Source organism: Anser brachyrhynchus (genome assembly GCF_964034855.1).
Source record: "Anser brachyrhynchus genome assembly, chromosome: 16".
Taxonomy (NCBI): Eukaryota; Metazoa; Chordata; class Aves; order Anseriformes; family Anatidae; genus Anser; species Anser brachyrhynchus.
The window spans coordinates 11,464,447-11,491,693 of NC_137734.1; the positions used below are offsets into that span (position 1 = coordinate 11,464,447).

At 60.1% G+C, this 27,247-nt stretch overlaps 1 protein-coding gene across 1 annotated transcript; it reads left to right on the forward strand.

Moving 5' to 3' along the window:
- The first annotated feature begins 1,832 nt into the window (after positions 1-1,832).
- Positions 1,833-26,801, forward strand: NECAB3 (N-terminal EF-hand calcium binding protein 3). Its single transcript, XM_080557875.1, has 13 exons — positions 1,833-2,085; positions 5,333-5,357; positions 6,413-6,521; positions 15,385-15,410; positions 15,756-15,853; positions 22,224-22,360; positions 22,539-22,660; positions 22,948-23,027; positions 23,235-23,288; positions 23,844-23,956; positions 25,165-25,242; positions 25,611-25,702; positions 26,358-26,801. Exons 1-13 carry the CDS (start codon positions 1,996-1,998, stop codon positions 26,384-26,386), a joined length of 1,053 nt encoding a protein of 350 aa, XP_080414001.1. The 5' UTR covers positions 1,833-1,995; the 3' UTR covers positions 26,387-26,801.
- The last annotated feature ends 446 nt before the right edge of the window (positions 26,802-27,247 follow it).

The following is a 27,247-nucleotide window of genomic DNA, read 5'->3' on the forward strand; positions in this document are numbered from 1 at the left end:
GCCCGCCTTCCTGATGTCCGCAGTGTGGGGCAGCGCTGCTTTTCCCCTGGAACAAGCTGACCCGCAGCAGCAGCACAGCTTTTCCACTTCCCCTGGGCGAAGGTGAACCGCCCTGCACCACCGCCACCAGCAGCGCTCAGGGACCAGCAGTCCCTACAAAAGCGCCGTGGGCCCTGGCGGGGACAGGGCATGTCCCCCCTGCGCCACGCAGCCCATCTGCGGAGCGATGCGTTGGCTGCCCCACGGCGGGCAGAGCACTACAGAAATAGCTGCTGTGTCCCAGGGATGAGTCACGGTGCAGCTGAAGGGCTTCCCTGCTTCTATTTCGGCTTGCTGCAGAAAGAGCTGATCGCCCGTGTAGGAGTTCTCGTTTCTGACAAGCACGCACGGGGGACTGGGCGAGCGTGGCTGTGCCACCTGGAGCGGGGAGTTGGGCACGGTGGGAGGGAGCCCGGCTCCCAGCCCCATTTGGAGCCCGACTCCCAGCCCCGCTTGGAGCCCGACGTCCCCCTGCAGGTGGGGCAGCCACGGAGCAGGGCTCTCTGCCTCGCTTTGCGTTCCGTACTCCACCTTCCAAAAAGCACTTGCGTTTCTTTGGAAATCAAGCAAAGCAGGGAGGTGAAACAGCACCATTTATTCACGAGACACCGGCAAGTGGGTGCTTCGTCGGTTCGTGCCCGGCCGTGTGCCTGTGCCCCACCGTGCTTGGGCGGCGCTGCCGCTGCAGGGCCAGCACCGAGGCCGTGTCCTTCCCTCCTGGAGGCTTTTGGATGTTCAGCCATGGCTTGTTTTGGAAAGGAGGCATTTTGGGAAGGAGAGCTGGGCGGAATCCTCTTCCCTTGCATGCACCCAGAGAAGCCGTGAGACTAAAACTCTCCGTGAGGCATCCTTGTGCCGGCCTCGTGCTCTGCTCGCAGCCGTTTCCCCCTGGGGAAGGGGGGAGCCAGCCAGCTCCACGTGCTGTGGCTCCGTCACGTTGGGCTGGGAAGCACCTCGGTTCTGAAAGCTGGGTTATGAGAAGCCAAGCTTAGCGAAACTGGTGGGGCTCCAGAGAGCCTCGTGAAGGGAGGAGCTGTGCAGATGGAGCCTGCCGGGCTGTGGTTCTGCATCCAGACGAAGCCCCGTTTTGTAAATAAAATCCTGGGATGTGGGATTGGGGAGGAGTGGGAAGAAGGGCGGCTGCAGGGGTCACCTGGGCCAGCCGTGGACACCAAGGGGCCCTTGGCATCACTGGGGGGCAACTGGGTCCAGCTAGGACCACACTGGGCTGACTGGAAACACGCTGGGGTCTTGCTGGGCTGACTGGGATCATACTGGGTTAACTGGGATTGCATTGGAGCTGACTGGGACCACATTGGGGTCACGCTGGGCTGACTGGGATCACGCTGGGGTCATTCCGGGCTGACTGGGATCACACTGGGGCTGACTGGGACCACGCTGGGGACGCACTGTAGCTGCATTGGCACCACACCGGGGTGACTGGCACCACGCTGGGGCTGCACTGGGCTGACTGGGACCGCACTGGGGCTGCATTGGCACCACACTGAGGCTGACTGGGATCATGCTGGGCTGACTGGGATCACACTGGGGTAACTGGGATTGCACTGGAGCTGACTGGGACCACATTGGCACCACACTGAGGCTGACTGGGATCACACTGGGCCGACTGGAGCCGCGCCGCCCCACACAGGACCCCAGCGGGGCCTGCCGCCGACACCGCGGCGACCCCCGCGGCCCTCCCTGCGCCGCCCCGCCCCGCCCCGCCCCTGTCCGCCAATGACGAGCGGCGCCCCGCGCTGCCAATCACCGGGCTGGGCCAACCGGAGCGCCGCGGGGGCGGGCCCGGGACGCAAAGTTGCCGGGCGGCTGCGGAGCCGCTCAGGGGCAGCGCGAGGCTCCCGCGGCCCCTCGCGGTCCCCCCCCTCCCCCCGTCACGGCCGTACCTCACGGCGGCCCCGCACCGCCGCCGCCCGCCCGCCCGCCCGCCCGCCCGCGATGGCGTGCGCCCAGCTGCTGGCGATGTGCCTGCTGCCGGCCAAGCCCGGCGCCGCGCCGCGCGGGGAGCCGCTCCCCATCTTCCACGACGTGAGTAACGGGGCCCGCTCGGGCCAGGGGGCCGCCCCCGGGGGGGGGGGGGGGCAGCAGCCGCCCCTCTCTGCGTGCTGGGGCTCCGGGGGGGGGCAGCGCCGCGTTCCGCAGGCTGGATGTGGCCCTGCGGCACCCGGGGGGGGGGCTCGCAGGGCCCCGGGCAATGCCGGCGGGCGGCTCGCAGCCCCCGCTATGGGCACGGCCTCCGCTACCGGCACCTCCAAGAGCCCCCAGAGATGTGAACCTGCTTCTTCTGCCCTCCCCCAAAGCCGTGGAGGTGGTGCTGGGGGGTCCGCGGCTCTGCGGGCACCGCCGGGACCTGGTGGCACCCAGCAGGGACTGGGCTGCGGGAAGGGCAGGCAGCAGAGCAGGGGGCTGAAAGCAGCACCAGGGGGTTCCCCTCTGGTGCACGTGGTGGAGAGAGCTCCTGGACAGCCTGGGTGCTTCTGCTGCGATGAAGATTCAGAGGAAAAGGTGATAGAGGAGGCGGGGAGGGACAGAGAGGGGCCAGATGAGAGGGAGAAAAGCAGGCTCTCCCTGCCTGGACGTGTCAGGTTGTGCCAGGCCAGCTCTAATGAGCCAGGTCACCTCTCCTGGTCAGCACTCCGGCATTCGCCACTGCTGGGAACTGCTTACATCCTGGGGAGGTGAGGAGGAGGAGGGCTCTGCCTGCGATGCTTCGGTGTGGGCGCTGTGCGAGCCGCAGCGCTGCCGTTGCAGTTCTTTCTCTGCAGACATCTGAAGCCTCTGGGACGTTTCGCCCCCAGACCGGACCTCAGGGCTTGCTTGTTTTCCTCCCTGCGTACCAGAGACTGAGCGAAGCTGCCTGGGCAGCCAGCCGTGCCCCCGGGGCGGCTGTCCCCTCCCCGCAGCCAGCCCGGCCCTGGCTGAGTGTCCGGGAGCTGGGGTTGCCTCCAGTCCTGCGTGCAGGGATAAGCCCTGTGATATCCTTCCTCCCCAGGGCTGGGGGGCTTCGTAAATGTTGGTTCGGTGCTTCCTCCGTCGTTCTCAGCCTGTCTGCCATCGCAGGTGCTGAGTGGGGTGCGGCTGCTTGGGCACAGGGACGAAGGGACAGGGACGTCTCTCTCTCAGGCTCGCAGCAGCGTTCCTGCGTTTCCGGAGCTGCCAGCTGTCCTGAATGCAGGTGAGGGTTGAGGCAGGGCTCCCTGGCAGCTGACACAGACCTGTTCCCACTCCTAGGCTGAGTCCCCCTCACTGTCCCCAGCATCACCCGGCCTCAGGGGACACGGGGCAGGCGTTGCCCCCTCTCACAGGGCTCTTGTGGCTCTGCTTCCCAGCTGAGCTGAACTCGACGCAGCTCTCGTGCGTGCATTGGCAGGGCTTTTCTAACATGCTGCTGGGGCAGAGGTTCCCACGTGTGGTTGAGATCAGCTGTCTTTGCTGAGATTTACACCGAACCCGGGACAAAACCACCCCTGGTTAGCGACCCACAGCCTTCCCAGCCCCATGGCGTCCCCCCAGAATTGTGCCTTCTCTTCTAGCCCGCAGGCAGACTGTGCTGGCTCAGGCCATCCTGGGAGCAGGGGACGTTTGGCCTCCCTTGAGTCGCATTTGGTAGTGCCTGGGTGCCACTGTGGTGTCTGGGGGTGCAGGTGGATGAGCTAGCTGAGCTCAGTGACCGTAGGAGGTGCAGCCCCGAGCGTCCCAGTGGGAGCAGATGCACAAGCAGACCCTTTAGCCTGGAGAAACCTTTGCTTTAAAACCCGGAGAAATCCCCAGCGTGTGGGAACTGCAGGTTTCTGTACTTCGTTCTGGCGAGGAAGCTCTGGAGTGCGGCGTGGGAGCCCTGATGGGCGTCCACAGAGCTCCCTGCTCTGCTTTCACGCAGGAAGGCAGCCTGGCCCCGCTGGGGGCCAGCACCCCGCAGGTACGTTACCTAACGCTGGGCAGCTCGGGGCAGCGTCTCCAGGGGAGCTCGCTTTGCTCAGACGAGCATCCTCCGAGGCGTCCCTGCCTCTGCTTTTGGCCACGGGGACGGACCAGAGAGTTCCCTGCTGGGACCAGCATTGGAAAAGCCTCTGCCCGGTCGCAAGGGAGCAGCATCTTTGGGAGCAAGGTTCTGGTTTCAGCTGTCTTTGCCTCTGAGCTGCTATCACGAGCACCTCAGTGGCCGTGCACGCAGGGCTGACCGCGGGCTGCCCCCTCAAACAGTGCAGCAAAAGCATCAGCGGGGAGCAGGGGGTGCAGGGGCAGCTCAGCAGGGATGGTGCCTCCTGCAGCCAGGAGCAGAGCTGGGCTGGGCTGGTTTTATCAGCGGCTTCTACTTTGCAGCTGCTCAGAAAAGAACATAGCACAGTCTGCCTTCCCCCTTTCCTGCCTTTTTTTTTTTTTTTTAATTCCTGATCTTTCTTCAGACCTGAAAGGGATGGTTAAAAAGAAAGTTGTTACACAACTTGCTGTTGTCAGCTCTGTTAGGATGTGCTAGCCAAAGCCTGTACTGTGCTGTCTGCGAGATGTTCCCAGGCTGCAGAAACCGTGCTGTTCCTCCCCGGGATCAGCCGAGACCTGCAGATAGCTGTTGGTGAGCGGGGAGAGAGGAAGGAACGAGAAGCCCCAGCTTTCTCCTGGGCCACAGGCAGGAGCGTTGGGTCGGGATGTGTCACTGGAGCGGCTCTCAAACTGTGCCCTGTGGCAGAATTCGTTACAGATGAATGAATGAATGAATGATTAATTGCGCTGGAGGGGGTTCACATGTCCAGGTGTCCCAGGCAGGAGGGTTGCGGGGGGTGGTTACGCCGCTCGGGACAAGAGCTGCCCATCAGTGCAGAGGGCTGAAGTGTCAGCAGTGATGCTCAAAGCGTTTCCGTTACGGAGTGTTTTTTACTCAATGTTCTTTCATTTAAAGGATCTGAAAAATTAAACACCTTCCATCACAAGTCCGTATCACAGCTGCAGCGATGCCCTTTCTACTTTGTCCCCCTCCGTTCTCTACAAGATGCTCTGTGCAAGTGCAGGCAGCAGCGGGTGTGCCGGGAGCTTTGTGCGGCGGAGGAGAGGGATGGTTTTCATCATTTGCAAAGGGAAATTTCCCACATTTGCAAAGGGAAGTTTCCCACAGACCGGCGTGTGCAGCGCTGTCCTTCCCAGCCCCGGTAACGTGGGCTCCTGTGCGGCTCCCGCGGGGCCCGGAGGTCTCCCCGCGGTGGCTGGGGCGGGCTGGCAGCTGTTGAGCCGCACCGCTCTTCCTGCCCCTCTCTCAACCCTGTCGTGTTTTCCCTTTCAGATTTTCCGGCGAGCCGACAAGAACGGTGAGTGCTTTGTTCTGCCGCCGCCTCCCCCTCGCAGCCTGGCTCCGGGCGAAGCGGCAGCCCTTCCCCACCGAGAGGCTCGCTGCAAGAGCAAAGGACGAGGGCAGGCAGCTCTCTGCCTGGAAGACAAACGCCTTTCTGCGTTGCCTGATGGTGAAGACGCCGGCCAGGGGCTGGGAGGGGGCTCCCCAGCCTCACCGCCTGCGTGTCACTGCGGGCAGAGCCCCCCGGTGCTGGTGTTCGCCCAGCCGAGGTCTCATCGCCTGTGCTGCTGGCTGCTCAGTGGGGACGAGCAGCGGGAGGGAGGGCAGAGCAGGCTGTGCAGCACGGCTGGCCAGGCTCCGTCAGGCTTTTTCTCCACCCCTTGCAGGACTGGCTCAGTCTCTGCCCCCTGTTTGGGTGGCCCTGTTCCTGGGTCCTGCCGGAGTCCCTGGTGTCTGAGGTTTGGCTCTGTAGGCCGGGATTATATTCGACACCTGGAAACCAATAAGTCCGACGTCAGAAGTCATTTCTCTGAGCCTTCCTCCCACCTGGGCTCTTCTCTTTCCTGGCAGATTGCAGATGCCAGGAGTCACTTTTATTGCAGATCAAAATGCAGCTTGGGAGCTGAAGTTCTCCACACACAGGAAAGGGGAAGCTCATGAGTCAACCGAGAGATTTTCTTTCCCTTAAAGACCTGATATCATCCTCGCTGTACTGTGTATAATAGCTCCGTGCTGGGGAGAGCTAAATGGAAAGCCTGCCTGGAAAGTCATTGAAGTACAGAGCGTCTGAATGCGTTTCTGAAAATGCTACTAAGGGGTCTTTTGGAAGGGTTGGAGTGGCTGAAATGCCCGCCCGGCAGCACTAGCGCTGCTTGCCAGCCTTCCTAGGTGTTTGGTGGGGATGCTCTGGCTGGTGGGACATGCTTTCAATGAGATCTCTGCTCTAATTATTATGCACAACACGCCCAACCATCCCACGCTGCTGGTAAAGAGGCTGCTGGGAGGGTTGCTGGGGCTTGCACGCTTCTTTCTGCAGATATATAATTACTCTTCCCTTTTGTTTAAATGCAGATGATGGGAAACTGTCATTTGAGGAGTTCAAGAACTATTTCGCTGATGGGATCCTGAGCTCGGAGGAGCTGTGGGAGTTGTTCAGTGGCATTGACAGGCGTCATTCAGAGTAAGTAGCATGGTGGCGCAGAGGAGAGGAGATGAAGGAGGATATAAAACTGCTTGACTGTAGATGGAGGACGTTTGGAGGCGGGTGCAATAAATAGTCAGGGTGAGATAAACCTACCTCTTGTAACACGCAGATGTTAAAACCCATTAAACACCGGGTACAAGTATTGCTGATGAGAGAAGCCAGACATTTTGAGAACAGGCGTTATCAGATTTACTTTAGCGCTGTAAAAGCAAGCATCCATTTAAAATCACATTATGTTGGTTTGAAAAATGTATTCCAGAAATACACGGCTCTACAGAGCAGGTTGTGTATCTGCAGGAGGAGCATGTGGTGGTGTGAGGACGATGAGCAGACAGCTATCTTGGCGATTGCTGACACAGGGAACTCGTTTTCACTTATGTAAGAACTTCTTTCCACCAGAAATGGGCCTTAGGAGTGTCAGTGTAACTGTGAATTTAGGCCAGCTTCTTTAAAAACAGAAAATAATTGCGCTTAGCTCTCGGTTGCTGTAGATTGGGGCTGCCCAGAGAAATCTGGTGGGCCTTCTAGAGAAATCTGCTGGGCTTGGCTGGCTTTGTCCCAGTCTTTCAGAGATCAGCATGGCCTCGCTGGGGACCCTCTGCCCTGCCTGCTGCTGAAAGTGAGTGTGTTTTGGCGCTGGGAGAAGCCGGCCTTTGGTTGATTGTGTGTCTGGGAGCTGGCTGTTAAAGCTGACGGGTGCTGCTGTAGGAGGAAGCGTCTGCAGTTCCCTTGGGTCTCAGGCTCAGCTCTGGCTCGTGCCCATCCCCGGCGCCCCAAGGAGCTGCTGCGTGTGTCGGGTGCCCTTGGGGCAGTACGGAGCGGTTTGCCTGCAGGGGAGGCGTTCCGGGGGACTGCTGCCAGCGGCACCAAGCTCCCGCAGGCTAATCCTGAGCAGTCCGTGGCTGCGCGTCCCCGGGTCGTCCGCCCTGAGCTGGGTGCACTGGGGGGGCTGACTCCGTCCGGGTGTCCCCTGAGGAGATCCTGCGCCATTTGTGAGGGGGTATCGTCCTCCAGCGGCTGCTTGCTGCTGGGCGTGCAGTCGGTTGGGCTCACTGGACGCAGGCAGCAGGAAGTGACCTGCCAACACCTCCTCGTCCTCCTGGGGATCCCAGGGGTTTAGCGGAGAGCCGTCGCCTCTCTGCGCGAGCGCTCCTGCCGTCGAGCTGCAGTTTGGGGTGACTTCGGAGTCGTCACCAAGGCGATACCACTGGAAAGCAGACTGTGCAGAGCAGGGGCTTTACCGGAGTGCCAAACATCTCCCGGTTCACCGTCCGGTTCCTCCGCCCGTCCTGAGCGACAGAACGGGGCTGCCAGAAGGCACGCGGGTGGCACCACGGAGCCTCGCTAGCGACACCGCAGCCCGCGGCAGCTCTGCCCAACCTCAGCCCTTCTGCCTGGGGTTGGGCAGGGCGCCGAGACACCCTCCCGGCTGGCCGGGGAGCGCGGCGGCAGGGGCCAGGCCAGCCCCGAGCTGCCCCGCAGGCCCTGTGCCCCCGTGCCCCCCAGCAGCACGCCCTCTCCCAGCGCCGCGCGTGGCCCCGGCTGCGGCGGTGCTCCCTGCGAGTCGTCGCCCGTAATGACGGCGCGGTAGCCATGACAACGTGGCAGCGTTGAGCTGGTGACATCTATTATCGGGGCATGACCACTGTGGTTTTGATCCCTTTTTGTTGTGAAGAACAGAAGGGACCTCGCAGACGGAGCTGGTTTCCAAATCTGTGTGTTCTGTAACTTCAGGGACGCGTAGGAGGCCCCCAGCCCCACGAGGATGCCCTCGTTTCTGCGAGAGCACACTGGAAGGCCCAGCCACGAGGCCGTTTCAGGGACGCTCCCCGTTTCTGTCCCAGGCCGGTACGTGACCCACACGCACGTAGGGAATGGTGTGAGCAGGTGAGAGGGGGATGGATTTGGGGTTGTGGCTGCAGGGAGCTGTGCACGATCACTCCGACCTGACCCCCAGATGGTGAAGGAGGAGGGGGTGGCATGTCCCGGAGCAGGAGCCTGGTTCTCTTACTAGCTGGTGAGAGGCGTCTTGTCCCCTGCAGACGTGTTTCTCAGTGCTGTCATCCTGACCTGGAGCTGCGTGCCTGCCGGGCTCAGGGACTTCAAGACAGGCTTGTCCCCAGGGAGATACTGCCCAGAGGCTGCCGCTTGCTCTGGGGTGCCGTGTCTCCCCTGGGCCACCTCCACTGGCTGGCGTGGCACACAGCACGGCCCGCCAGGAGTCGGCGTCGGCTTTCGCTTGGTGCTGCTCCAGGCGGGGTTTGGCCTTGTGCTGACCCGGGGCATTCGCTGTCACACACGTGGCACAGAAACCCTGCCCGGGGCCGGCAAGCAGGCTTGGCTCCGGGCAGCCTCGGGATGCGTTAGGTTTCACTGAGCTTGCCAAAGACTTCGGTTCAGGGAAGTAACGGGTTGTGCTCTGTGTTTGTATAAAGACAGGACCAAAAAGCGCACACCGGGCTGTGTGCAGAGCCACTTGTCCACTGCACAGCACGGGCGACAGAAATCGGGCAGCGTTCGGTGTGCTGGGCCAACGAAAGCTTCCCGTGGCTCTGTGTCTGGAGCTGGGCTTTCTGTCATCCGTGTTCGGGGTGTTTAGGGAGAGCTTCCCCTTCGTGCAAACTCTTGGCTCCTAAGGGCTGTGCTCGTACCCCGGCTGTCTGCTCGGCAGAGCTGCTGGGGAACCCTCCTCCAGGGCTGCCTGCTCGCTCTGTGCTTGCAGGGACTCGGTATTTTGGAGAACTGGGTGAAACTTGCCACTGGGTCCTAGAGTTACTGCTTAAGGACACCAAGAGATACCCAAGACCGTGGTTCTGTGGGCCACGTTTCTTTACACTCACGCTCTGTTCCTCGCCTCTCCGAACAATTTGCTGTCCCAAGCAGGTGGTGAGGTTTCCCCTGGAGTGAATGGTGTTGCTGGGCACCTGAGCCAGCACCGTGCCTGCCTGCGCTGCTGGCTGCTGCTGGCTCAGTGGGGAGGACAGAAGCAGGGGATCCTGTCCCTCACGTCAGGTTTGCCCTGCCCTTGAGTCGGTTGAGGTACTGTAGAGCCCCCGGTGTGGTGGTTGTCCACACCACTGCTTGTGCAGGGGCTGTGAGCTTGGGAAAGGACTCCAGGAGAGCCAAGCAGTACTGGGCCAGGGCTCTTCTCTCCCAGTATCTTTCTGCCACCAGTGTCCGCAGAAGGTGCTTAACAAGACCATCTAGAAGCACCTTCACCCTTACAGCTTCCAGTGGTCACTGGTTTGGAACCTCCTTGACAAGACCGCCAGTTCCCGTAGTCCTCTGCTCCACAAATCTGTCTGATTTTGTTCTGAAACCATTTAGACTTTCAGCTTCAACCACACAGGCTGAAAGTGAGTTCCGCTGTTGAGATGTGTAGCATAAACTGATTTTCTTTTGGTGCGTTTTAATGCTGGCGTCTGCCAACCGTGTGTGATATTCTGCAGGTCGTTATGAGAGGCGTTGCGAGGTGGTCAGTGAAGCCTTCTCCCTGCAGATGCTGTGATTGCTTTGGGCTTTATGGAAGGAAAAAAATGTTTCATTACTGAGGAGAGCACATTCAAACACAGTCTGCTTGTGTCTGAAATCAAAGGCTCAAAGAGCAGTGGTGGGAAGAGACCTTCGGAAGGCTCTAGGTCAACCTGCTGCCGGTGTGCTGCTTAAACGTGAGTTCAGCACAACCATGGTCAGCCCTGCAAACACACCCAGCGTTCTCCTTTCATGCCCCGGAGCTTTGCTGGTGATGGGAAAGCTTCAGCACTAATCCAGTGGCTGGATTTGGCCGTGAGGGTGCTGTGTTCAGCAGGTCTGGGTTGAAAAGATTGTTTTCTTGTCGGTGCCAGCCTGACCGAAGGAGACACAGCAACAGAGATTTTTACACCCAGACGTTATCCGTGTCTGAGTAATGGAGTGCTGCCCAGACACATCCTGACTCTCTTTCATCACTGCGAGACTGCATCTGCTCCTCTGGCTCACAAAGCTGACATCTGTGAAGATTAATATTTTAGAGGTCTCATACATTATTTGTTCTATATCCAGAGAGGCCGTAGCACCACGCTTTCCTTCCCTCTCCTCTGTCCTTCCCGTCAGGTCATGCTCCACCTCCAGTTTGTTCTGGCACTGGGGCAGGGCTCTGGCAGCCCCTGTGTTTAGCCACCTCCGTAAGGTTCGGTTCTATTTTGAGCCGGTGGAATAAAACCTGAGGTGTAGCCCGGCATATCTTCGGTGGTTTGGGTGGTGGGAACAGTAAAGCTCGTCAGAATGTCCCCTGTAAAATCTTTGAATCCAAAATGTTTGACTGATTTTGTTTGAAGATTTTGCATTTCCCCATGAGACTTCTTTTTCCTACATTTCTCAAAATTATTCCGTAAATTATTCCGTTTTGGCTTTAAATATCTCCTTATTTTAATTCTTTGACATTTAAAAGATGATGTTCCGCGTTGAAACCAAATGCAACGTCTCGTTGTAATTGGGTCCAACAGCTAGGTTCGCGGTTGTGTTTCGCTTGTCAGAAAGCACAGTGCCGAATCTGGCACTGGAGCAGAACAGAGAGCTACGTCTCCTGGGGAAAAGGCATTTTCATCCACCAGAACTTCTGGGAGAGAAAAGACGAACCTTTTTAGAAGGGGTGAAAAAGCTTCACTGCTGCAGAAGGGTCTTGGGAGAACCAACGTGCGGCTTGCTGCCGGGGCCGGGGGGCTGCTCGCAGCCTCCCCGGGCCTCGCTGCGGCAGCCCCCAGCCCGGGCTCCTTTATCCTCTCCCAGGCGCTGGAGGGGCAGTGTCGCAGAGACCCAGCTCCGAAGGCGGCTGCACTGAGCTCCGAGGTGTGCGTGCTGGGTGCTCGCTGCTCGGGCCGTGAACTGCTGCAGTCTGCCCCGGGAGGCGTCGCGTAGTCCCCGTGGACCTTTCTGTCCTGCATCTGTTGGGAAGGTTTAGAAAAATGAGGTTCGGAAATTCCTCCTTCGGGTGAGAGGTAGCGGTCAGATCGGAGCGACGGGAGGTTGGGTACAGACCGCTGGGAGCCTGAGGCTCTGATCTTGAGCCACGAGTGAAAGATTTTGGATTTCGGTAGATGCACTGACCTTATGCTTTTAAAAACAAACAGACAAAAAAACAATCTCGGAGGAAATAACCTCAGTCCTTTGGTGCTGTGGAAGAATGGTTGTGTAAACTTTCCTCCTGTCTTTGGTCAGATCCTCAGTGTCCCAGCATCAGCCGGTCTTTCAGCTCTGGAGAGCAACCGCCCCGCTTAAGAGTGCGGTGTGAGGGTTTGGGAACCAGGCCTGTGATCACAGCAGAGGTTTCCAACCTGAACATTAAATGATTAAAAAAAAAAAAAAAAATAATCCCATCTGCTTTGCTGAAGCTGACTGATGTTTTCTTGCATAAATTCCAGGCGCATTCTGACAAAATCCTAACAACATAATGATGACAAGATCCTCCATCATCAGTTCAAGCTTAATTACAGTTAATCAGAGGTTTGGGCACAGTCAAAATACAGCTATGTGGAACTGTGGAGCGTCTCAGGATAAGTGCTTTGGAGACAGAGGGTGCCTCTCTGCAGTGACAGAGGGGATGTCAGAGGGAGGGGCAGAGGGAAGCCTCTTGCACCCTTGCAGCCCTGCAAAGGGGTCAGGATTTGGCCCGCAGGATCTCTGCGTTAGCTTCTCCTGCTTTCTGGTATGAGAGAGCTTCTGGTAGCACAAGAACGATGCTGTCGGTACCGATGGTTTCTTGCTGCACTCTGTTCTCCTGACGGAGCCACGTTGTGCCCTGGGAGCTGATGTGTCGGTGCCAACGTGGGAAGAGCCGGGTGTGATTCTGCACTTGTGTAAGGCAGGGGCGGGGGGGTGCAGGACCCCTGCTGCTGCAGGAGGCTGGGTTTGCCACAGGGTCTTGGTGATGGGTTCGGAGTTTGCTTGTTCCATGTTTTAGTTTTTAGTTAGTTACCGTTCGCTTTAAGTAGCGAAAAGAGAAGATACAACGAGGTACCAGCAATCTCTGGCCTCTCCTTCCAAGCCGCAGAGTGGGTGCTGACGGCAGCTTTCTGACACGCGGGCACCTGCTTGCTAGAGCCCAGTTTGGGGTCTGGGCAGTGGTCTCAGCTGGCGGCCCCTTCTCACTCCTGCTGAAAGTTTTCCCAGCTCCAGGTTCTTGCTGGGGACAGATGCAGATGCCAGGGTAATGTATGTGCTAGGTATGTGACTGCATTTTGCTAACTTGGGTCGACATCTCTGCTTTTGCGAACTTCACCTATTTCTTGGACGGGGACCAGCGGCTGCAGTTATTCCTCTGGGGCACGGGTCTCATAAAAGCCACGCCACGGGGGCTGCGGTGCCTGCCAAGTCTCTTGTGCCACTGCAGCAGCAGGGCACTTCAGTGGCTCTGCAGGCTCCAGGCAGCTTTCAGGATTATGTGGAACAAATTAAGAAGGAGCAAGAGGGTTTTTGCAATTTAAATTTATGCTTCAAACCCCAGTCACCCTTGCGGAGCTGTGGTTGGATGCATGGAGCTGCTTAGAGATGGGATCAGCAAAGTTTGACAGAGTGGAATTGGCAGATGAAGGGGCGTTGGTTTCGTTGATTATCAGGATAGTTCCTCAAGGGAAATACTATTTTTTATTCTCATCAAAAACTGTCTGCGGTGCCAGGACAGTGCACCAGATCCCCGCCTTAATCAGCTCCTACAGCAGGTGTTTGAAGTGGAGGAGCCATATCACACCCTAAAACTGTCTCCCTTGCCTAACCAGGGGCCTGATGCAATGAACTCAGTGCAGGGGGCTGCATCCCGCTGCCAGGGGGCTGTGGTGACCCCTCACGTGGAAAGGGATTTGGGTTTGCTTCTCAGGTGAACCTGCTTTAACACAACTAACTTCAGTTTCATGCCACCCGGTAATTCCCCTCCCAGCACCCCAAATTTGGGGTCTCCAGCAAATTGTAAGTGGGGAGCATCCTCCCGACTCAGTTCCCTCCCCTGGGGCACTCGCTCACCGCCAGTCCCAGCGTTTCGCTGCCCACCCTGGCCTCTGGGGGCTGTGCAAGCTCTGGGGTCCTTCGGGCTCGGGTGCCAGCCCAGGGCAGCCAGGGACGTGGGGACTTTGCCAAGCGGCTGCCCTGCACCCGAGCCTGCAGCCTGCTCGTAGGCATGGGGCAGGCTTTGTGACGGGCTGGGAGACAGCGGCGCTGTGCAGCCCGCTGAGCTCTGCAGGCGTCGCTGGTCCCAGCGGATAGCTCTGCTTGCAGTAGAAGTGGTGATGAGGTGGTGTTAGCCCTGTAAGGAGTGGGGAAAGCTAAAATTGGAGATGTCAGATCAAAAATGAGAGGCTTCGTGCGTGGCCTTGCCCAGCAGGATTTGCGTGTTTTCCTAATTTGAAGCACTACGTGTTGTTAAACCACGGAGTGGGAGCTCAGCAGGAAGGCGGACCCAGAAACCATCCGTGGCAGCGCTCACACGAGCAGTGGTGCCGCGTCCTTGTGCTTGGAGCCCAGCAAGCTGCAGGCATCTCCAGTTCCTCTGCGTGTGCTTAAACGTTTAAAAATCTCTTTCGTGCTGTCTTCCACTTTCCCAATCAGAAATAGAAATAGCTGCAGACACTTAGGGGATTTTGAGACAGCAGAATTTCTGGAGAGGAGGCTGATGTGAGCGAATGCCGTCCTGGGGCATTTTCCCTGGAGGCTGCGCAGGTGATGCGAGGCATCGCAAGCAGCCCTGCCTCAAACCTCTGGTTCTGCCCACAATCCTCTCCCGACAGCCGGTAGGTATTTCTCGATGCTTCCTACTCCCTCTCCACCCCAGCTGTGCCTTTATTAGCAAGAGGAAGGAGCTCAGCCCTCTTTGCCTGCAGTGCTTGCTAGCTCTGCAGTCGGGAGGCAAGGGCTGGCCTCACAGAGCTGCAGGCGCGGGGTGGCGAGGCTGGGGGCTGCTGGGGCTGTTCTGCCACGACCCTGTTCGCGCTAACGGGGCGGCCTCCCTGCCTACCTGGACGTACGCTGGCTTTTCCACGGGATTCCTGCCTTGTCTGGCACCTGGCATCAAGGAGGCTCAGGGATCCGACGAGCTTTTTGGTATGTGTGTTTGGTTTTTTCTTTACCATCCGCTTGCTGTCTGCGGGTAGTGTGTAGCTCCAAGACTTGCAGGATGCCAGCCTTGGTTCTGGCTGCCTCAGAGGGACAGGAGGGTGAAGCCCCTCTGGTTTTTTGAACCCAGAACAGACTTCATCATAGGAACAACCCCTCCCTTGGACTATTTGCAGCTGTGAAACTTCCCCTGCCCCCGGAGGGCTGAAGGCAGCTCCAGGGCCCCTTGGCAGCAGCTGCACCAGGGGCACGTGGGGCAGAGAGGCCAGGAGAGGGCCTGCTGCCATGCGGAGAGGCCGGGGCTGAGACGTGAGGGGGATGTCCTCGCTGAGCACTTTGTGACCTGGGGGGAAAGAGGTGCTGCGGAAGCAGCTCCTGGGTCTCGTCAGGTCCAGGACCCAGAAATGGGGCTGGTTCCCCAGCCCAGGGGTGCGGGGCAGTGCCTGCCTCCTCCAGCCCCCTTCCCCGCTCCGTCCTGCTCCCACAGGCGTTTTCTCAGTGTGCTGCAGCTCCATCTTCCTGCTGCTGGACGGGAGATGGGGAAGGAGCAGCCCTCCTTCAGCCCTTGAGGCAGAGGTGATGCCCTACACCCCTTCCTGGTGCTGAGCGCAGCTCCTGAACTTGTGTGGCTTTTTATCTTTCTAATACAGCTTTTAAAAATGCACTGGGGGGCTCCAGGCAAGCCTTCGAGACCCTGCTCACCACAACTCTTTCCCCCAGACCAGCCCCGCCATCTAACTAGAGTGTTTTTTTCTTGCAGCAACGTGGACACGGAGAAGCTGTGTGGTAAGTCGGCCGACCTTCCTGCTCGGGGTGGGCTTTGTCTCCTGCGGGTCCGTGGCGGGGTTTGTGCCCACCTGGGCAAGGCAGGGCAGGGCTGGGTGGCTCAGGGGTGCTGACCCTGCGTGTGAATCCCTCCGGGAGGGTGTCCCGGGGCGTCTGTGCTTTCCTCCAGGGAGGAGAGGTTTTGTCATGGGAGGAGGAGAGGGCTCTCTGCCTGCTGCCAGGCAGGAGGTGCGACCCCTGGGAGAGGGACGGGAACGCCCCAAGCAGTGCTGGGGGCCTCTGGCACAGGGGAGGCTGGGAAGGAGCTGCTCTGGGAGCTCACTGTGCTCTTCTCTCCCACTTCAGATTATTTCTCAGCGTATCTTGGAGAGTACAGGAACGTGCTGTCTGCACTGGAAACGCTCAACTCTGCTGTCCTGGCAGCCATGGACAAAACCAAGCTGGTAAGGACGGGGCAGGAGGGTGGGGGGGCAGGTGGGGGGTAACAGAGCTGTGGTGAGCTCAGCTCCTTGTTTAGTGCCATCCTTGGGCTTCAGGGGCCGCAACTGTGGTGCCTCCCAGGTGCGCCAGGCTGCCTGCTGCGAAGAGGTGTGACATGGGTGGGCTACGCGCGGGTCAGTCCTGCTGCAGGCGGCTTGAGCTCATCGCAGCCTGTGCGCGTGCCCGCGGGGACAGGAGTCGCTGCAGGGACAGGGCTGCTTTGGGAGAGTGCCAAACGGTCAGAAGGGGAGAAATGGTGAAATTCACTGACTGCCGGCTTCGTGCTGTGCCCGTCCCTGCTGCGAATGCCTTCCCTCTTCCTGCAGCTCGCGCCGATGGGAGGCAGATCTGAGGCTGCTAATTAGGCCGAGCAGCGTCCTGCCTTGCGAGCCTTCCTGCCTGCACACTGCAGGGCGGGGGCTGTGGCACCCAGCGCTGCAGCTGGCATACAGCTGTGGGAAATGCTGCAAGGGACCCCCGTGGGTACCAGCATCTTGTTCGCATCTGGAGCGTATGAAATGGTTCGGCTTTGTGTCTGGGTCTCGCTCTGTTCTGCGACCGTGGGAAGGGCTGGCCCTTTCTTCCCCTTCCATCTGACTGATGCTCAGTGCGAGGCGGACAGACGGCACGTGCCTGCGGGAGCAGGGCCACGAGCGGGACCTCGCGCTGATCGCTCCTCCTGGAGCAGCAGGGCTCTTGGGGCTGAAGCGTGAGGTGGGTGTGCCCGAGCTGCTCTTCTCTGCTTGGCAGAGGTGGGAGAGGGAGCAGCGGCTCTGAGCAACGCTCCACGTGCCTCCGTCTCCGCAGGCAGCTGAGGGAGGGATACGGAGGTTGCAGCCCCAGCCCTGCCTCACCTGCAGCTCTGGCAGGTTCCCCCTTTGGGCCGCGCTGGGCCAAAAGGCCGTTAGTGAGGCTCTGGTGGGCAGCAGGTGACACGCCGTGCTGGCCCAGCGCTGCTGCGGGCGGCAGAGCCAGCGTGTCCCTGCCCAGCAGGGCGGCCGCAGCTCTCTGCTGGCTCTTCGTGACTTCGTTAAGAATCGCCTCAGTTCCAGGCAGGGTGAGTGAAGCACCCACAGCTCGAGTTGCCCTGAACTTCACGGGAGGAAGTTTGGCCCAAAATTTTCCATGTACCTGCCATGAGCTGTGTTTTTCTGGGGGAGTTACGGCAAGGCTGAGTCGGCCATCGCAAGGAGGGTGAATAGGGAAAACGGGCAGCTACCAGCTGAGCAGAGAAGCAGAGGAGGGCCGGTCCTGCTGCTGGCTCTGCCGAGCAGCCCTCAGTGGTGTTTACATCTCTGTAAAGTCACCCGGGATCTTGCCCCCTGAACCTCCCTCCAGCCGTATCCAGCCTCAGCAGCGTCTCCCTGTACAAGTTTATTAAATGCGAGTCCAGAGGGAGAATGATTCATCTGGAGGGAGCCGTGCTTTATTTGAATTCTTTTCTGCCTTACTTATATATTTATTTTAATAATGAATTCATTGTATATTCATGCGTTTCTCCAAAGTACAGCACAATTACTGTCTGCTCCGCAGTATTGGCATGATGTATTCATTCATTTAGTAGTTCCTGGTGTAAACATCCCAGTGAGCTCCATTATAATTACACATCGCTCTGCAGCCGTGTTCAGCACGTACCTTGAACTAATCATTTTCTTAAATTAACTTCTCATTTTTATCTCCTGGCCCTTTCCTTGGGCTTGAGGAAAGAAAAAACAACCTGGGCTGGGTTTGTTGTTTAAGTTACAAGACCTTGGATGCAGCTGCTAGGAAATGGAGCTGGGCAGGGACTCCTGGCAAAGGGGAAGCCGGTTTCCCCTACTGAAACGGATTGATGTGGGCTTGTTTTTCCACCTGTGATGGCTCTGCCCAGAGCTAGGAAGAGGAGGACAGGGCGGGCAGGCATTTGCAGCACCGCTCTCACCCGTGGCTCAGCCCCAAGCTCCTGGGTGCCCCGGGGCAGGTGCTGACCCTCCCGGGGCGCTGCTCCCTGCACTTCCCCGCTCAGCCAGGCTCCGCACCGGGGAGGAGGCAGGAGAAGGGCGATGCTATGGCTCTGTAGCTGTGGCTTGTGCTGGAGCTGTGGGAGATCTGTCGCTGCTGGAGGCTGGCAGAGATAAAATGCTGCTTTCTTACCTGCTGTGACCTGGATGCATACCCATGTTTGTATTTCCAGGTGGGGATTGGTCTTGGGCTATTCTGGGATTATAGGGTTGGATGGGAAGGTTTTAGCCAAAGCTCACACCTCTCAGAACCAGAGGAGAGGGCAGAGGACAGAGGTTTCCCATCTTACGTGTCTGCCTGCCGTCTCTGTTACTTCAGACGTCCCTAACGCCCCTGGGGCTGAGGACCAAGAGCTCCGGTTTGGCAGAGGAGCAGCCCACCTGAATGAAACCTCACCCTGGGGGTTCTGCTGGAGGTACAGCCGCACTGCGTGCTGCGCAGACTGGAAGGGGTCTGCCCACTGGCGTGGCCCTCTCCATAAAGCCCTGCTTACAGAGCAGGGCTGCGGGATCAAGAGAAGATAACTTTCATTCCCTGCCTGGTTTTCCCCAGGCTGTATTTAAGAGAGCTTCCTGTGATGCCCAAGGAGGCAGTGACACCCGTACCAGCTAGAGGAAGAAGGGCATCTCGAATGTGCCCCGGGTCTCACCAGTTAAACCGTGGCGTCTCTTGGTTAGGGCACCATCTGTCTCCAGCAGCTCCGAACTTCTGCTGCCAGAGGATTGCTCTCCCCTGCACCCTCCGGGCACTTATTCCGCAGCTGTAGAAGGTCTCATGTACATACGAACCCACTTTACAAGATGAAAACCAAACAGAGCATGAGATGCTTTGTTAGCAGAAGGAAAGCATGCCTCACGGGAGCTGGGCTTGGCGTGCTCAGATAGCACTAGGACAGTGCTGCAGCGGGGTGAGGCAGGGAAACACGGAAACCAGAGCTCAGGGGGAGAACGCTGAGGCCGTGCTGGGAGCCGTGGTTTGGAGCGGTGCCACTGGAAGTCCTTTCAGTGTCCGGGATTCCCACCTCTCTGCATGCCACCGCTGTCGCTGCGGGCCAGGAGACCTGGCGTGGCTCAGCGGCGTTGCTCAGGGAGGGCTCGCTGCCCTCTGCCAGGCTGCTCGGTCCCGTGCTCGCAGCACACCTTGTCGCAGCGCTCCCCAGCAGCCTGCGGAGCATGGGAAGTGGAAGCCACGTTCATCCTCACTGCCTCCGAGACTGCAGTTCCCGTAGGAAGCAGTGTTTGTGTGGGCAGCAAACCTGCACCTCGCTTCTTGTGAGTCCACGGTTGGCAGAACAAAAGCAAATTGTCAGTGGCTTGTGCCCGTTCGTCATCACTGAAAGCATGGTAAAGGAAGATGCCTATTCATAGACAAGGTGCCTTTTTTTTTTTAACCAAATTCCATCATTTTCTTACGTATTTTTAAAATATAACTGCTGATAGCTATGCTAAATGTACCTTATTCTGTGGCTACACTTTGTGGTTACAGTGTAGTAGTTTCAGAGCAAGGAGCAGACTATGGAAATACCTCGGGCAGCAGCCTGATATTTCTCTCAGGAACCCATGTGCTAGAATCTTCTCATTCTCTAGCTTGCCATCGCTGCACACTAAGCTATAAATACCTCTCCAAGTCAGATGCTCTTACGTCTCCATTGGCAGGAATTGTGTGTTCACCTATTCCGTTCTGTGAACATCATCATAGGAAACTAATAAAACCTCTCAAAGCACAATTGCAGCGGCTCTTGGCAGCCTAGGGATTTTCAGTTGGGTCAACAGAGCAGAAATACCACTCTGCAACCAAAAACCTTCTCTTGTGTCTGCCGAGTTATTTACAGCTTTCCAGGAGCCTTTGCTGTGAGCAAAAAATGCTGCACCTTCTCTCTGGTGCGTTCCCTGGGGCGTGCTGTGTTGGGCTGAGCAAGGCACTGGAGGGGGCTGGCTCGTCGGGTGCAATGCCCGCCTGAAACACTGGCACGTCCCCGTGGGACCCAACTCGCAGGGGTCAGCGTGGGCTGGAGCCTCCAGAAACATCTGGCAGGAGCCTGAGCTCTCTGAGCTCGCGTGCAGCTGGGGGTGAGCTTGTAAGGGCAGCCCAGGCCTGTCACAGCGCTAGGCACCCAGCGCGGGATCTCCCAGAAGTGCCCTGGAGGTGTTGCCAGCTTCCCAGCGCCGTTCCGGGCAGGGGGAATCGCTTCCCCCGAGCCAGGCCAGGCAGCAGAGGTTTCTCTTTTGCAGAGCTGCACGAAGAACAAGTCTCCTTCAGGCTGGTGTGTGCGCTTTGGGAGCAGGCACCCCGGGCAGTCTGCCAGCCCCTGCCTGCGGGGAGACGCTGGGGTAGGAGCAGCCGCCTGCAAAGGGCTCTTCCTGCAGGGAGAGGGGCAGGGGGGTCAAATTCAGACCAATTCCATCCTGGAAACAAAATGGACTGTGCCCAGGGATGAGTGATGCCCCCCAGCGCAGAGCGAGGGTGAGGATGCTGGGGGGAGCAGGGGGGGCTCGGCTGCAGGAGGCACAGAGGGGCAGAGCTGGGGCTCTGCTTCCCAAGGCCACGTCGCGTCAGCTGCTCCTCTGCCGTCCTCTCACTGTGGCAGAAAAATGAGATTCATTTTAAAAAGACGGATGGAAATCTATGCGCAGCACAGGCGCTGCGGTGAGAGCTGCCTGCTCGCCTGGGCGGGGGGCTGGATGGGGAGCAGCGGTGGCTGTCGGCGCTCTGCAGACGGGCGTCCTCTCCGCTTCCAAGGCCGGGAGCTGGCGTTCCTGAACGCTGTAGCCCGGCGAGGATGCACCTTCAAATGGAGCGGTTTCCAGCTTCGGGTTGGATGGCTGCCGCGTTTGGGTAACTAAGGCAGTGACTTCATTTCTCCCACGTAGGTGTCGAGCCTGTCCTCTGGGGCGGGGGCTGCCGGCTCCGTGCCACCCCTCTCCCCCAGAGAGACTGGCTTTGAGCCCGAGGAGTGGGGCGTCCCCAGGTGGGGCCTGGGCCTTGCACCGCAGTTTTGGCACCGGCGTTAAGAGTTAAGTCCAAGTGCTTTTACGCAGAACTTCTGGAATTTGGGATCCTCGGTTCTTCTGCCCGTTGGAGAGAAACGGAATAGGAATTGGAAGTATTTGACCTTAATAATGCGGTCGCATCAGTGGAGGCTCTTTTGGAGAGGGGAGAGGGAGCTCGCAGTGCCTGGCGCAGGGGTGGCAGCCCGGCTCCTGCGGCACCGGGGGTGGCTGTGGTCCGGTCTGCCTGGTGGTCTCCTCCAGGTAAGGGGTTGTCCCCTCCTGCTGGATGTTCCTGCAGGCCAGCCAGCTCTCCTGCATCAGGTGGAGACTCCCTCCGTGGCCTCCTACCGCCCAGCCGTGTCTCTGGGAATGCTCACACCATGCCCCGTGGCTTCTCTATCCCTTGAGAGTCTTAAATGCTGGGCACGGGGGCTGGCCTCAGGCCGCTGGCAGCACTTCCCAGCTGCTCCCCTTTGCCACCCCTGTTCCTTGTCTAACTGTGTGCTGAGCTGAGGCACCTTGCTAAAGCTGCAGCAAAGACCAGTGAGCTCTTTTGTGACGGTGCAATGAAATCTGCCAGCTCCCCAGATCACCAAAGCGCCTTTGTACCAAAATTACCAGCAGTGAGTTCAGTTTTCTGGTTTTCATCAGCTCACGCTCTGTACCCGGTGCCAAGCTGCTGCGGTGTCAAGGTCAGGAGCCACTTCTTGGGGTAAAGTTGCTGTCGTGCAGCACCGTGTAGACCTTAGCTCGTCCCTCCTGCCCCCTCGGGGCTCCTGCTGCGCTGGGTGCTGCGTGCAGGCAGGGAACTCGTTTGTTCTCCCCAGCTGCCGTGTGCCGCCCTGCACGCTCCTCTCACGACAGATCCCGCTGCATCTTCTCACCCTGCTGCAAAGCCCCTGCCCTGCGTGCTCCTGCGAGCCCCGCTGCCGCCTGAGCAGCACCCGAACAGCTGGGGGCAGAGGAGGCTGCTCAGCCCGCCCCAAAGCCCTCCCTGCAGCCGGGGCTGTTTCTGCAAGCAGCCTTAACCCGTGGGCTCGTGCGTGTCCATCGCTGCTTCCCCCCGGGCTGTGGGTCAGGCAGAGCGGGGTGGCAGCCTGCCTTCCCTGCTGGGACCTGAAAATCCGACACCTAAAAATTCGGTCGGCATCCACCCCGCTGGGGCTGGTGGAGGAGAGGCAAACCCTCATGCCTTTCCTCGAGCCCTCCCTGCGCCTGCCTGCTGGCACCGCTGCAGCCGGGAGCTGAGGACTTGTGTCCGTGTAAGGGCCGGCCCCGTCCAGGTGTGTCTCGGCTCCCTCACACAGGAGGCACCTGACGTTTCCTCCCCCCTTCCCCGCAGAGGTACGAGACCTCCTCCAAGACGGAGCAGTTCCTGACCCGCTTCCTGCTGCGGGAGACCATGCACCAGCTGCAGTCCCTGCAGGGCTCGCTCGAGTGTGCCGTGGACACCATGGAGGAGCAGGCGGGGCGGGAGAGGTAAGGGGGCGCCCGGTGGGACGCGCTGCCCCTCCAGCACCCAGCGCGGGGCCGCGGCGCGGGCAGGGCTCACGGGACCCCTGGGAGGGACAGCGGGGAGCAGGATCTGCCCTTTGCAACCTTAGCTGGCCCCGCTGAGGCGTGGCTCCAGCTGCCCTGTTGTGTTTCATTCCTTCAGGAAGGACATAAAGAAGTCGGAGACCTCCGTGGGCCTGAGGTCGGGGAGGCGATGTGGGCGCAGAGGGCAGAAGAACCTCTGTCTGTCCCCGACGGACCCCTACTCCGGGATGCTGACCACAGGTACCACAGCCCGGCCATCCCCGGGTCTGTGTGGTCGGGGCGTCTGCCCCTGCCCCGCTGCAGCCCAGGCTGGGTGCGAGGGCAGCGACACGGGGCAGCGGGGTCTTGTCTGCAGCGGGGTCAGGACCGGTGTACCCAGGAACAACAGCCCTGACCGTGGCAGGATTTCCTGCGTCTCCTGGGCAGCGGGAGGAGTTTCAGGAGAAAATAAGTTTCTTGGTTCCAGAGTTTAGAAGCTTTTGCGGTTTTCTGAGTTTGCAGCAAGCCCTCTGCCTTCCCCTGCGCAGGCATTTGTGTCGAAGCTGACAGCCAGTGGGTGGCCCAGATTGCCAGGCTCCAGCAGCTCATCGAGAAACTGGAGTGCAAGGTGCGTGGCGGCAGGGAGGGGCTGGGGGCTGCCCCCCGCCTCGATGCCCCTCAGGTCAGCACGAGGACCCCTCCCTGGAGCAGCGGCCCTGGTGTGAACGTCTCTGGGGCCATGCCCACCTCACACCGAGCTGTGCTGGGCTGTGGGTGCCCCTTGTGTTGCTTTATTACAAGATCCCTACAGTAACGATGGTTTTGTGAAATGCAGAGCCCACGCTTGGAGCCCCTGAAGGAGGAAGCAGCGTGCAAAGGAAGAGATGAGGTGAGTCCTGGCCCCACCTGGCTGTGCAGTAACTGGTGTGCACGCGGATTGCCTCCTGCACACCTCTGTGCTCCGGGACGCGCCGCCTGCGTTAGCTGCTGCCTTTGCTCTGGGTGGGCTCCTTGCCCGAGGCACACGTGGCTTCTTCGGGGGCTGTGGGTGTTCACGAGCAGTCCGAGGAAGGCAGCCCCCTGCTCGGGAGCGCCCAGACCTCCCGGCTTCTCTCCAAGCCCCTGCCGGCCGCGCACAGCCGCAGCAGAAAGGCCCCAGGAGCCCCTCTGGGCTGGCAGGGGACACGGGGACGTGCGGCAGTCCCAGAGCAGGGCCCTGTCCCCAGGTGGAGCACGAACCCCTGGCTTTGCGGGCGCAGTCTCTGCTGTAACGGGGATGTGCCCAGCTCGGAAGAGGACAGTTTATGATGTTGGCTCTGTCCCCGGCGTGGTGGCGCCCGCCCCGTGCTTGTCACTGCCCAGTGCTGCAGCAGGGTGGGAGGAGGGCAGGCAAGGGGACGACTGTGCCTGCGGTGCCCCCCTCCTGACCGCCTGTCCCCCGCAGCACATCCTGGTGGCCAAGAGGCAGATCTCGGTGGCGAAGAGCGGCGTTGAGGAGTTCCGCCAGGCGTTCAGGTCCTACACCGAGGTCACCGCCGGGCAGAGCAGCTGCCTGCAGTAAGTGGGGCAGGGGCAGGGCTTGCCCAGAAACGGGGGGGCCCCGTCCCTGGGGCCTGTAACGCTGCACCCCGAGGGGCAGAAGGGCTCTTTGTCGAGCAGGGTGTCCCTGCTCGGGTGGGGATGCGGCACCAAGCAGCACAGACACCTGCACGTGGGGCTCGCCCAGCCTCACAGCACTCCTGGGCTGCAGGGAGGTGCCGTTACGCGGGGGGGGCTCCCCAGGACGGCAGGGTTATAAGGACAGACCCGGGGAGAGGGGCCCTGGCTTCGCTTCTCCCCTGTGTCAGCCCAATTCCCTGGGGAATGAGCCCCGCAGCCCCTCATCCCCCCCTCATCACAGCGGCACAGGGGTGGGCTGGGCAAGGAGGGGGGGGTTCACACCGACAGTAACGGAGGCGGTGTGCACGTGCGAGGGGGTGCAGCGTTGCTCCAGCACTGAAGGACTTGAGAGGAAGGGGGAGAAGCCAGGGGAGAGCTCACGGCACAGCATTGCCTCATTTAAAACGTGTGCAATGCTGGCGGGGAGCATCCGTGACCACCTAGAGCTGCCCCCCCCAGCGTGAGACCGAGGCTCGGCACCACTCCGGAGCCGGGGCAGGGCTGAGGATGGAGCCCCAGGTTCGGCGTCGTGGCTCAGCTCTGCCGGATGCCCCCGGAGATCGCGCAGCTGCGCTTGGAGAGGCTCTCTCCTTCTCCCACGGGAGGCTTCAAGGAGGGAAATGTTCGTACTGTTCCCATTTAAAGTGTCATCTTTCAGCTCCGCAGCTCCAACCATACGAAATTGCAATTTCAGGCCAAACAAAAGGAAGATCCTTGTTTTGACGTGTGGCAGAGAGAATGATATTTTTTCTTTGGAACTGACGGGCTCGTCTGTCGTGAGAGCTGCCCATGTGACAGCCGTGCTTCCCGGGTGGGCAGAGCGGGGCTGAGGCGTGGGGGCACTGGGCTCTGCTTCACGCCAGGGAGCCGCGAGGCACGGGGCGGCGCCGCGGTCCCGTGCGTGGGGACGCAGCCCCCAGTTTAACAGCTGTAAAGCTCCTGGCTGCAGGAGCCGATCGGGGGAAGGGTCCCCTGGAGCAGCCAGCAGTTGCGGCTGTGCCCAGAGGTCGCTGCTGCCCCTCGGGATCCCGGTGTGGGGCTGGCGTGCGGATCTGCGCCCCTCGCTCCCAGGCGTCCCCAGCTCAGGGTTGCTCCTGTCCCCGCAGCGTGTCTGCCTGCAAGCTGACGGACGAGGCCTGCTTCATCCTCTACGAATTCTGGCAGGACGTGACTTCGTGGAGGAGGTTGGAGGCTTTCCTTTTGCGTGGTGCTGGTGGTGGGTCCGGGTGCTCTTAGACGCGCTGGGGGGGTGGCTGAAAGGGCTCCCTTGGGACTCCGCAGTGGACCCCGCTCGCCCCCTTCGTGCACAGCCTGTGCTGCTGCTTGCACTGCCCTGCCTGGCACGCTCGTCCTGGTGCCCCAGGGGCATTTGCAGTGGAGGGGGATGAAAGCCCAGGCAGGGGTGTGGGGAGCGGGGCAGAAGCGGACAGCCTTGTGCCGGGGCACAAAGCCTCTCCTACAACTGAGGGGCACGAGCGAGCCCAGCCCCCGGGGCTGGAGCAGGGCGGCCTCCTCGCCCCGTGCTGCCCTGACGCTGCACGCTGCCTTACAGCCACCTGCAGTCCAGCTACAGCAAGACTTTCCAGCGCGCCATCATCAGCTTGCTGGAGTCCCCGGAGCTGCTGACCACCATGCTCTTCCCAGGTGAGCGGGGCGCGAGGTGCCGGCCGTGCCGCGCTGCTGCCCTGAGGGCGAGCAGGTGCCCCGTCTCACTGCGGGGCAGAAAATCGGCTTGGGGGTCACTTACATCGTGTTTTCTAGCATGTTCTCTGGCCTGGATAGCCAAGCAGCTGGGAGCGTTTCCCAGATGGCAGATACGCTGAGTCCCACTGATAGCAGCCTGAGCCCTGGCTCGAGCACGCTTCACGCCTCATTTTTCTTCCCCAGATCCCTGAAACCCCTCTGCGAAGCGCCGGCCCTCCTGGGCCGCTCACAGTGGCTGTGTCCCAGCTTCATTTTTAAGGTTGAGTGGTGCAGAGGCAAGGGAGAGGCCCGGTCCGGGAAGATGCGTGTTCCCTGTGGTAGCAGCAGAAATCTGACCAAGAAGTAAGGAACGGGGGGAGTGCAGAGAAAGACAAGAGCAGATCGAGCTCCAGCTTGGGGTCTCTGTTGGGTTTACTGTCACCACCTGTGGAGGTGGTACTGGTGCTTCAGCGCCCAGTGCCTACAGAGAAGCATCAGTTCTTGCTGAGCGGGGCAGAGCCCTGGTCTCCATCACCCACAGCTTACACAAAGCTCCCCCTATGCTGCCCTCCTGCCTGCCGCTGCCCCCTCACCCCTCCCCTGTATCTCTCCCCAGCATCCTGGTGGATCATGAACAACAACTGACCCCGGCGAACAGCAGCTCCCAGGACGCAGCTGGCACGCAGAAGGACGCAGAGCCCCCTGCACAGCCACCGCCTTCGCTAGCGTTTGTCACCGCCGCCTCCCTGCCCTGTGTCCGGTGCAGCGTGCTCCCCTCCTGCAGTCTGGGGGCTGCCCGCCCCTCAGCTCTGGCAGTTTTACCCTTTTGCTCGTTTCGCGTGATTTATTTATTCCTCTTCCTCCTGGTGCCGAGGACAGCGTGCAGGGATGGGCTGGGGGACACGGCACGGCAAGGGTGGCTCTGGCCCACTGTCACATCCCTGTCCCTGACCCCTCAGAGCCACCCCTGCGTGAGCAGTGGTTTTGTCCAGGGAGCTGGGCTGGCTCGTGCTGTGAATAGTGTTTTATAGGACAGAAAAAAAGGGTTCAGCAAAGGCAAGCAGAGTGTGTTTCTGGACAGGAGTGCCAGCCGCAGCCTGCACAGCCGGTGCTGGGGTTTGGGGCAGCCTGTGTGCGTGCTCCCACCCCACGTCCCAACGGCTGCGTGCCCCAAGGCACGGCCGTGCCCCAGGCACCCCACAACCGGGGTGACGGGAGCGGGTGAGGGTGGCGCCGGGGCTGCAGCGTGCTGCCTGCGGGGCCGCCACCTCCCCTCCGCCTGCCTCCCCTTCGTCCTGCAGCTGACTGACCCTAACCCAGAACTGGCACCACGGGAGGTGCCGACACGCAGCGGCTGTAGCTGTTCAGCTGAATGCCCAGCGGGGCGGCTCGGGGCGTGCAAGGAGCCAGGAGAGCCCCTCGGGCTGGAGCAGCACAAAGCCCACCCCGTCCTCGCCTTGCAGAGCCAGGAGGCCGTGAGCTGCCGTGCGTGGTGTGGAACAAGTG